The sequence below is a fragment of the Berghia stephanieae genome, chromosome 4 (assembly GCF_034508935.2).
Source record: "Berghia stephanieae isolate SIO BIC M18660-M18661 chromosome 4, UCSD_Bste_1.3, whole genome shotgun sequence".
NCBI classification, from domain to species: Eukaryota; Metazoa; Mollusca; class Gastropoda; order Nudibranchia; family Aeolidiidae; genus Berghia; species Berghia stephanieae.
Window position 1 is genome coordinate 1,880,061 of NC_088363.1, and position 11,583 is coordinate 1,891,643.

General features: G+C 38.1%; 1 protein-coding gene across 1 annotated transcript in view; it reads right to left on the reverse strand.

Annotated features, from left to right (window-relative positions):
- Nucleotides 1–11,583, reverse strand: part of LOC144971662 (E3 ubiquitin-protein ligase HERC2-like) — a 177,195-nt gene that overhangs the window by 102,047 nt on the left and 63,565 nt on the right. Inside the window, 6 exon segments of the mRNA XM_078912736.1 lie at nt 495–629; nt 1,377–1,521; nt 2,033–2,204; nt 6,531–6,790; nt 7,421–7,572; nt 10,808–11,011. Coding sequence (XP_078768862.1) covers nt 495–629; nt 1,377–1,521; nt 2,033–2,204; nt 6,531–6,790; nt 7,421–7,572; nt 10,808–11,011 — 1,068 coding nt within the window.

The following is an 11,583-nucleotide window of genomic DNA, read 5'->3' on the forward strand; positions in this document are numbered from 1 at the left end:
GATATAGGGGCATTGAAGACAGTAAGTGCCTCCCTGCCCACTATGGGAGGTCAGGAACCCCACCCAGATATAGGGGGATAGAAGACACAGTAAATGCCTCCCTGCTCATTATAGGAAGTCAGGAACCCCACCCAGATATAGAGGAATAGAAGACACAGTAAATGCCTCCCTGCCCATTATAGGTCAGGAACCCCACCCAGATATAGGGGGATAGAAGACACAGTAAGTGCCTCCCTGCTCATTATAGGAGGTCAGGAACCCCACCCAGATATAGGGGGATAGAAGACACAGTAAATGCCTCCCTGCTCATTATAGGAGGTCAGGAACCCCACCCAGATATAGGGGGATAGAAGACACAGTAAATGCCTCCCTGCCCATTATAGGAGGTCAGGAACCCCACTCAGATATAGGGGGATAGAAGACACAGTAAATGCCTCCCTGCCCACTATGGGAGGTCAGGAACCACTCTCAGGGGGAAGAAGAACGTACTTTACTAGAGGTGACCCAGTGATGCTGACTTTACTAATGTGTTTGTTGCCTTCCAGTCCTGGCACCAGGCTTGGCTCTGTGACGTTGGCATGACTCTCATCTCCTAGCTGTCCTTGGTCATTTCTACCCCAGCAGTAAACCTAGTGGACCAAAAGCAAAGTGGTAAATAAATAACTGAAGACAATCATCAAAATTAATGAGTTAATGCTCATCTCAACTCGTTTTAGAAATTCAATGCTTATTTACTTCAGAAATAGTGTGCAAGTTCAAATGTAAGCTCTTTCCACACGTTCAAACAAATATTGAACACACTGACACATGAATTTGTTCTGAATTACATTTTTTTTTTTTTTTTTTGTTTGTTATTTTTTGAAAATATGGAACTGAAAACTTTGGCAACAGGCCCTGGTGCAAGAAAAAAATGTGACAAGTTGTGAGTTTAAATACGAGTTCTGGGCTAGTAATAGCATTGGCTCTGTCAAAAATATTGTAATAGTATCCTTGAGATGCCCTGTCTTCTCCTACATGTTACGTGTCGCTGCTGACTTGGGGATCCTGGTAAAGTGCTTTGCGTACATTTTGGTGGATTTTACGCTATATAAAAGCCCAACCTGTAGAGTAATTATACAATTCGGGCACTTATGAAATATTTTTTCTAGAACTAACTACCATCATCTGGGGTAGCCTTTGCCTCAAGGAGAAATTTTGCCTCTGTAAATTTGAAGCATTTTGAATACTTTCAACTGTTGCAGTTATTGTACCCGTCATAAGAAAATAAATAATTGCCAAAAACTAAACAATCAATAACTGGTCCAAAATTCACGGAGGCAAAGTTTCCTCTTTAGGCAATGTTACCCAAGTTGGCAGTACTCATCATTATCCATTACCTCTCCTTCCTCGGTGACAGCAATACAGTGCATGGAGCCAATAGTCAAGTTACGGACACGTTTTCCCACAAGTCCATCAATTATTCTAGGATGACGTATGTGACTCTCACAGCCGTGGCCCAGTCGAAAGTTGTCACCTTTGCCCCTGATGGTAAAAATAACACATTTCATATAGAATACTTGAAAACTCATTAAGACGAGTAAATTTGATCACAGATATTCTTAGTCTATTAATTAGTCATTTATCAAATCTATCGATATCATCAAATCAGCCTTTATCTTTCTTGTTCAAAAATTGTTGACTAATTATTGGTACTAGACAATTGAATTTCAATAGGAATAACAAAAAGAATTTGTCAACTCACTCCTTACCGACCGACCATTTTCAAGACTTTTACTTAAATGTCACACTGACCCAACAAACAAATTGAATTTTTAAACTTAAATTTAACAGCCATAAGTACATCCGTACATCATTGTATTCAGCAAAACATGCTTTACAAGACAGCATTCAATTCTTGTCAATACAACAAATATTTTTCTTCAGAATTAGTGATCTGAAAAACAAATCTGAATAAGAAAAATGTTGTTTGAATCGTAACAAATGTGACGATTTTCCTACAGTTATTAAGCAGAGAGTGTTAATCCATTCTTACCAAGAGTAGACATTTCCAGATTTAGTGAGGGCTAGACTGAACTGAGCCCCACAATAGACCTTGACCACATCTTGACCCAACAATTTCTCAATGACGTGGGGAGTCTTACAGCCATCGCTACCACCACGACCCAGCTTGCCGTAATCACCGTCACCCCACGAATATACAGCACCTGTTTATCAATGAAAAAAAGGAAGTAATCATAAACATAACCTAAACAAAAAATTTTTAATCCTCCTTGTTTTTTTAGTTTGTTTTTTTTTTTGTTTGATTTTAAATTAAAATTTAATTTAAATTTGTGCCTTGACCGGTGCATAGTTGAGTCCTTGGAAAAGGCTCTTTTTCACATTTTCTCACTGTACTCAAGTGTAAAATGAGTAGCTGGCCATTAAGGGGGTACTGTCACAATAAGGACAATTTTATTAAGTTTTATCAAAAATTATATTTTCAATGCTTTTTCTGCAGTATTATGTGTGTCCAAGCATATTTCTAAAGACTTTTTGGAATAATTTCCACTATCGGTGCGTATGAGGTGGCATTTTAGGGGTACCCAGCCCCGAAAACTTCAGATTTTGGGAACAACTTTTCTCAAAAAGTTTCTATTCAATTTCACTGAAACTTGCTATGTAGGTGTCTTTAATACTGTTCTACATTGTATCAGAGGGATTTTTTTCTTCTTATCCTAGTAAAGATTTTATAGCATCCGGAAGTCTTCAATCCGTAAAACTGTGAAAATTTTTCCTTTTTCGCAGTTTTTACCCTCTTTGGACCACCATATCTAAAAAAATAATGCTTATATTGCCAAAAGCCTCTGACATAATGTAGCCACACTATAAACACACAAGTGTGTGAAAGGAAAAAAAAATTGAATAGACAGTTTTTGAGAAATCTTGTTCCCTGCTATCCCACCCCCTAAGAAAATGACATTTTGAGAAAATGGGAAAAAACGAACCTTCTCGTAGATTATACAAAATATAGTGTCATGAGCCCCCTAAACTGTGTTGTTTTAAACCCAAGAATCATTCTCCCGTGGAAAAAAGATACAATTAGTTTTGAATTTATAAAAATGGTACTTATCCGTTTGAGGTAATCCATCCAATGTCACGTGTCGTCTGGGACTCCGCAATCAGAAGCCGCCTGCAGCATACTGCTCACCGCCTTCCAGTTGATGTAAACGTTCTTCCTCCCTTGTCTGTGCTAACCTCCTCATCTCCCTTTTCCTTTTAAAGACAAATTCACCTGCTCTGTCTGCATTCTTTATCCTAACATTGTCGCTTTTAGTCCCATGCTCCACAAAATGTCGTCCCACACTAAGTCCTATTGCCGAAATGAAATCCTGCGATGCCTTTGCTCCCTTGTTGAATTCTCCTACTCCAATCCCACATGAAATTTCCAAACGCTGTCTCCCTACAAACACATGTTTAGGACACCTGGACCAAATCAAAGCATGGATGCTTTCATTTACATTCTGAGTCATTCCAAATAAACATCTCCCCAACAAATCACAAATGTAGACGAATGGCAAGACCAACAGAAGAATCACGTGAAACCTCCAACGTAGACTGGAAACAAAATGGGCAGAGAAGACAATCAACAAGATCCTGGAATACAATCAGCTGCACGATGGTCGAACATTCCAATGAAGACGAAGATGCAGGCTCGGACTCAGATGTAGAGGCAAAGAAATCCAACTTACGAGCTGATGATGAAGAAGCAGAAGCTGAAGCTGTTGGTTGCGACGAAGAAGTCACAGAAGATGTGGATGCTGGCTCTGGTTCATTAAAAAATTTCTGCTTCTTCGCATCCCTTGCCTTCTTCAAAACATCTTACCGTGACTTCCTTTTCACGCTGCTAATGGAAGCATTGAAGGTGGAAACCTTGGCTCTGGGCATGACAATCTGTGAAAATAAATAAATATATAATAAATAATATATATATATATATATATATATATATATATATATATATATATATATATATAATAAATAAATCGGGGGTTAGCTTAGCTCAGTGTTACGGTCTTTGCTTCGTACCGGAAAGGTACCGAGTTCGATCACCAGCCTCTGTGCTGTGTGGACTTGAGCAAGCCATCTCGCCCTAGCTCAATTTGCGGCGCTGCACTGCGGTTGACGCCTTGGGTTATTTCAATCTACCCTTGGAATAGACCCTAGAGAATAATTTCCACTATGGGATGAATAAAGGGGTTTTAAAAAAAATAATTTCATTATAACATTTTTATTGCACCCCCTACTGCTAAGCAGTGTTGGAATCAGCCAAAGTTTTGACTTGAAAAGCACAAAAGATACCCACACATAAGAATTCTAGCTACCAATCATAGTTAAGCACAGATCTGGTATTGCTTTGGATCAGAGAAAAAAAAACGTTAAAGAAATTAAAAGAGCAGGCAGAAAGGCCACTTTCTGGGCAAAATGAATTCCTACCACAATAAGGTAACAAAAGGTCACAGTGGGCTGACCACCTGCTTGGCTAATGCCTTGGTCTAGAGTAATTTCACTTTAAAGTGGCCCTACACTGAAAGGTGAAAAGGCAGGAACTATAGATCAGAAAGAAAGAAACGCCTTTAGGTCAAGAGACGAGAACCATACCTCAGAGCATTGAGAGCACCCCCCCCCCCCCCACACACACACAGACTCTTGTAGACTGATGGTTATAAAAAAAAAATAAGCACAATCTAGATAATCTCTAAGTTCTAACTCACTGACGTCAATGGTAATCTAAGTCTAAGTTAGCTGTAAGATACGTCTATCTATCTGTCTAAGATCTACTATAGATCGGCGTTTAGTTATCTCCTTATTCAAGCTCAATGATCTTCACTAGTCTAATGTAAATCAAAGAAAACAGTATGGTTCTTAATAATCGTATTAAAAATAAAATAAAAACAAAAATTAGCCTTTAGAATTATTTACGAGCAGCATTCTCTTTTATTATCGTCAATGTTTACATTTTAGAATGGAATGCACACTTTGAGACTGTAACCGGTCAATCCGATTTCACTAGTAATAAATAAATAGACATACTTACTGGCTAAAGCGGTATCCAGGCGTCGAAATGATTATCTACCAATTCTTGGTTCTTTGGAAAATGATGATAAAACTTTGCAAATGAGTAAATGGAGTGAAGTTTGTCCTGAAACGACCAAAAATCAGTTCGAATCGAAGCGATAGTAAACGTAGTGGAATGCTCCCGGAAATGTACCCGTTGTTATGTCACGTGACTGAAAACCGGGTTACGATTGGTCTTGGAACGTGAGCTAAAATTTTCCATGACGGTAATTACTAAAAATAACTCCTAGCCGTCTCTTCAGCCAATCAAAGAAAGGAAAATAGGCTTGGAATTTCTCGATTTCCCCGCCGTCCTGTGACACATACGCGAAAGAATGTGAAAGAACGGAAATGCCCTTTCCCTGACATTTCTGCTCATACCAAATAAGCCGGGGTTCAGTGCGGGTTACTAAGGACTATCGAACGTTGATTCTGAAGAAAATGACGGAAAAACTTTGCGTTTAGACGATAGCTGCGTCACAAAAAAATTATTTAAAGCACTTTTTTGAATAAATTTAGCCTTTTGAATGTTTTCAGTGTGTTAAAGAAAGGTTGAATTACCTAAAAGTGCCCTAATCTCATTTTCGATAATTTTAGTGGAATTCATAGTACAGCCGTCCTCTCGACCAGCGCGTACCCCCTTAACAGCTTTTTGTTTTGTTTTTTGTTTGTTTGTTGCTTTAGGTCTCTTCCAACACAATTGAGGTTATATGAGAGACAGCTGAAACAAAAAAACAAGCAATCTAACAAAAATAGTACAAATGTCAATCAAAATCATAACCTAAAGATATCATAAGCTAAATTATAAATAACCAAGAACAAACAGGCAGGAGATTTACAGAAAATATAATATCCCCTGTCAAAAATACAATCACAAACCAAAGAAGCAGGATAGGCTAGTAAAGAGAAGAAGAAACGACATCACTATCGGATCGTACACCCATGCGAACATCATAGGTATATGATTCAAGGGTGATGCTCCCATCCAACCACCCGCAAACAGCTTTTTCTCTGTCGGAAAAAAAATGTAATATTGCCTAATAGGCATCATGTCTCGTTCTACATGTTACATGTTGCTGTTTGTCAGTGAAACCCTGTAAAGCGCTTTGAGCTGACACTATATTTAATGTTTGTTTCTTCAAGATTGATTTGTGAATATTTACAGTGATGGACCCATATGGGCTTTTGCAAAAGTATGACCTGAAGACCTAAAGACAAGGAGGAGGAGGAGGAGGAGGAGGAGGAGGAGGAGGAGGAGGAGGAGGAGGAGGAGGAGGAGGAGGAGGAGGAGGAGGAAGAAGAAGAATAGGGGAAGAAAAAGTGGGAGTAAGAATAGGGAAGAGGAAGAGGAGGAGGAGGAAGAAAAGGAGGAGGAACAGGAGGTGGAAAAGGAGGACATCATAGAGAAGAAAACAAAATATTAAAGGACTCCATACCAGTATCACTGACAGCCAAAGTGTGTGCATCACCACTACCACACGCCACATCAATGATTCTATGTCCCTTCAAGGTAGAAATGATATTGGGGTAACACTGATCCTCACATGACCCATGACCCAGGCGGCCGTAGTTGCCCTTCCCCCATGTATACAGATCTCCACCAGCGGTGATAGCAGCACTGTAAGTCCCTCCTGCACAAATCTGTACGACGTGTTTGCCTGACAATGTGGTGATCAGGGTTGGTTCATCTCTTGATCTGGACAAAAACAACAGAAATTTAATGTGTAATGTTGTTATAAGAATTCAAAGAAAGAAAATCACTATTTGGAAAATAAGAATAGTAACATTATCTGGGAGTGGTTAACTCTCTGACACACAGAATGTGTTATAATGACTTGCTATATTTCTTTTCCGGTTAATTAATTTAAATACCTAAAGCTAGGCTAAGAAAAACAAGAAATAAAGTGAAAAGAGAAGTGCCAAAAAGGACGTTCGAGAATAAAAGCTTTGGCAACGATGGGGATTTGAACCCACAACCCGACTGTAATGCCATGAGACGGACTGAGAAAATCGACCCACAACAAATTTCTTCAGTCTCCCAGATATCGAGGTGTTGGGGAGAAAAAAAAAATAATAAAGGTGTCTAGCTCAAATAGACAAATTTTGTATTATAAACATCTGTTGTGATATTTTTATGAGGAAAAGAAAAAAAAAAAAAAGGAAAGAAAGAAAAAAGAGGAAAAACACCAGAGACTAAACCATAACCTTGAAGAAAGAGAGAAAGAAAGAAAAAGAGAAGAGAAGAAGTGAGAAAAAAAATGTAAAAAATAGAGTAGAGTTGATGGTTTTAAATAATTAAATTTTTCTCCTGTCTCAAACTACTGACATGCTGTCGCCATGGCCCAGACGTCCTCCCTCTCCATTGCCCCAGGAATAAACGTCCCCTTCCGACGTCAGTGCCAGGTAATGCTTGCCATCTGCATGAGCTGCCAGCTTGGTCACCTCTTTATCTCCGAAACCTCCAACTGCCTGTGGTGACTGGAAAAAAAAAAAATATATCATTTAAAACATACATTATTCTACGATTTTTTACCAATATCAGGAATTGTATTATACTGAAAGCTGAAAGACAAGAGTCTAAGAGGTCTTTCTTCAAGGTCAGTAAGTTATCGATTTCGGTTATAAATTATATCATTACACCTTATTCTCATATCTCAGGAAATTTAAGAATACAAATATTGAATTAAATATAAAACCATATATTATTTGTTTGCACATCACACAATCAATTGGTCAGATTTCACTGTTTATTTGACCCATGTCTAAATAGGAACAAAGAAGAAGGCTGATGTTACAATACTTAATTTTGAAGGACTCAAGTTCGAGTGTCTCATTCATCGTGTTTTGTTTTGTTGACAAAGGGGAAATCCATAACGTCCATATCATCTGTATTTGTAAATGAAATTGGAGCTTCGATTCCATTTTAGTATTATTGTTATTTATTTTCTTTAAACTTCAAGTAGCAACAAGTAATAAACAAAAATGAATATAACAGCTTTAAAAAAAAAGAACAAAATGCCAAACACAGAACGTTTCGGGCTCAAAACCCTTCTTCAGCCAACAACAATAAAACAATAAAGACATAAATACATTACTAAATTCCAGATTGACGACAGAAACTGTCATCAATCCAGAATTTAGTAATGTATTTATGTCTTTATTGCTTTTTGTTGGAGGCTGAAGAAGGGTTTTGAGTACGAAACGTTCTGTGTTTGGTATTTTGTTCTTTTTTTAAGCTGTTATATTCCATTTATGATTTTTACTTATTACAGTCCACAGCTTCTAGCAGTCTAGTATCACTTTGACTTGAGTAGCAATTATTGCATTATATAGCAATGACTATCCCACACAAATCTTTGGGCCTCTTTTTCGCTCACGAAGTGCCCAAATTCGCGACAAAATATGGGACGAAGCCGTTCCGTACATGCTATTTTTAAAAATTAATTACGACGCTGTTTATTGATGAATATGACTGAAAGTTGGCACACAGTTAGAAAAGAGGTCATTTTAGATTATGTCAAGCGACAAAACTCGTACGATTACCAGAAGACAATTAAAAATAGATTTTTACTCTTTGGAGTACAATATTTCTAAAACTACAAAGAGGAGAGATTTTGTCGCTCATAAGGTTATATATGCACATTTCTTCTATTTATATTTCAAATTTCATTTGATTATGATAAGTACTTTTCCCGTATTCTCAAAAAACATCAACCCAATTTGCATTTCAATGAGTGAAAATATGGAGACGGCCATTTTGCTCCACCATCGCGCGACACAAAAATGACGTGAGCGAAGCAAGGCTGCCAGGTGGTCAGACTTTAACCTGACCAAATTTGACTTCAAAAGTGGCTAAATAGAAAATCATATGGTTTTCACTATTAAGACTGGCCCATTTAAAATGAACTAAATTTTAACAAACAGAAAATTGAATAGACTAGGATAAATGTCAATGAGACAAAAATAGATGAATAAAATTTAACAAAAGAAGCAAAATTATATATTTGGCCACACACGTGGCCATCTGGCAACTTGTACGTGGTGACTGACGACACAAATCCTTGCGCGCTTTTTAAAAATTAAGGCATTGTTTCATTGTTATGTCATAGGGATAGTAGATCAACTCTCTCTCTCTCTCGCTCTCTCTCTCTCGCTCTCTCTCTCTCTCTCTCTCTCTCTCTCTCTCTCTCTCTCTCTCTCTCTCTCTCCTCTCTCTCTCTCTCTCTCTCCTCTCTCCTCTCTCTCTCTCTCTCTCTCTCTCTCTCTCTCTCTCTCTCTCTCTCTCTCTCTCTCTCTCTCTCTCTCTCTCTCTCTCTCTCAAATAAATACTAGAAATAACAGAAGCCATGGTATCACAGGACTGATTGATAACAACAAGATATGAAGTGAGTAGAAAAGTGCCAGAAGACAATAGAGAATAAAAAATTTTTTCGCGGCGGTGGTGGGGTTTGAACCTGCGACCTTATTGGTACGACAACTCCGCCTGGCAGGTGAGAGCGTGGCTCTACCGTGTGAGCTATCCACGAACACAAAAATATTCGTTTCAAACCCAAAGTCATTTCTAGATCCCTCTCTCACCCACTACTTGAGATCGCCGATTCGTTCGCCACCATCGCGAAGTAATTTTGACCAGCAGTTAAGCTTAATAGCCAATATTCTCATCACAAACATATAACATAGAAACGATTGAGACATTGAGTATGCTCCGGTGTATGGGGTGAATTTTTAATTCAGATTAAAGATTAATACTCACTTCAGATACTCAATTCAGATTAATACTCACTTCATATCTTGTTGTTACCAACATAAGTGCCTGCTCCACTCACTTTTCTGAATTAAAAATTCACCCCATACACCGGAGCATACTCAATGTCTCAATCGTTTCTATGTTATATGTTTGTGATGAGAATATTGGCTATTAAGCTTAACTGCTGGTCAAAATTACTTCGCGATGGTGGCGAACGAATCGGCGATCTCAAGTAGTGGGTGAGAGAGGGATCTAGAAATGACTTTGGGTTTGAAACGAATATTTTTGTGTTCGTGGATAGCTCACACGGTAGAGCCACGCTCTCACCTGCCAGGCGGAGTTGTCGTACCAATAAGGTCGCAGGTTCAAACCCCACCACCGCCGCGAAAAAAAATTTTATTCTCTATTGTCTTCTGGCACTTTTCTACTCACTTCATATCTTGTTGTTACCAACATAAGTGCCTGCTCCACTCACTTGACTGATTGATAATAATTTAGCAGGCATTTTTCGTTTGATTTGTATGTGTTGTAGACACATAATTACACTTCGGAAAAGTTCCAAATGATCAATATTATGTATATTTTAAAACAAAATTATAGTTGACCCTAGCCATACAGCTCTAAAACTATACAAGTTAGAACTTTTCTGATGTCTTCATCATATTTACTGATAATTTTGCCATAAAATTGCCAAGTTTTAATATCTTATTCCACGTATTAAGCGAGATACAGCCACAAACCAGAATAAAACGCAGAAAAAGCGTCCCATATTTTCCGTATTTTTTTCTCTTTGTGAGTCATCCAAATAAATGACACATTTGAAACTGCATAACTTTGTTATATATTAATGGATTTCCAAAATTCAAAAAGATTTTTACTCAGTGGAGATAGGGCTTTGATTTAAGAGGAGTATTTCCTACAAAAATAGAAAACAAAAATTTTCATAGTCATGGCTACATTATATACCTGAGTCTCGGAACTGTAGAACATCGTATAGACACGGCCACTGCGAGTCAAGGCCAGCAGGCACTTCTCCCCACAGACAATCTGCTGTACACCGCCCAGTTCGTTGAAGAGTTCCAGGTGATGGGGGCCGTTTGTGTTGGTGCCGCTGGCCCAGGTCAGGTGACCGAGGCCTATGATTTCCTGGCTGATGGAGTAACAACTTGACTGGAGGAATGAGGGAGTGAAAGGTGAAAGGTTAGGGTTTATTAGGTCTGAGTACAGATAAAAAGTGTTTGATTCGAATTCATGCAAAAGCTAAAAAGAATGGTTAAAAATTTAATGATAACAAAATGTTTGCTCACTCTTACAGAGCAGGGTTGCCAATTTGGCAGATTTTCTGCCAAATGTCCTTTTTTTGGCAGAATTTGAAGTCGTCTGGCAGAGAAAAAACGGTTTGGCAGTTTGGCAGATATTTGACAGATTTTATTTTCCAATATTATTTATAGCATGTAGAGGTCTACTCCACGTTTTCCATGGCAATTTTTATGTATTAGTGATTTTTTAAAACTTGGGAAATGAAAAGAAAAAAAAATGACATAGGCCTTGAAAATTTTTTGTTTAACAAAACTGATGAGTTTTCAAAGGGGGTACTATAAATAGTACGGTTTGGCAGATTTTTGTGGTATTTGGCAGATTTTTAAAATCCAGTTGGCAGAATGCCTGAAAATAATCTGGCAACTGTTACAGAGTAGAATGATTGTACTTCCAATGGGAATAAGCATGTATTTAAAATTTTG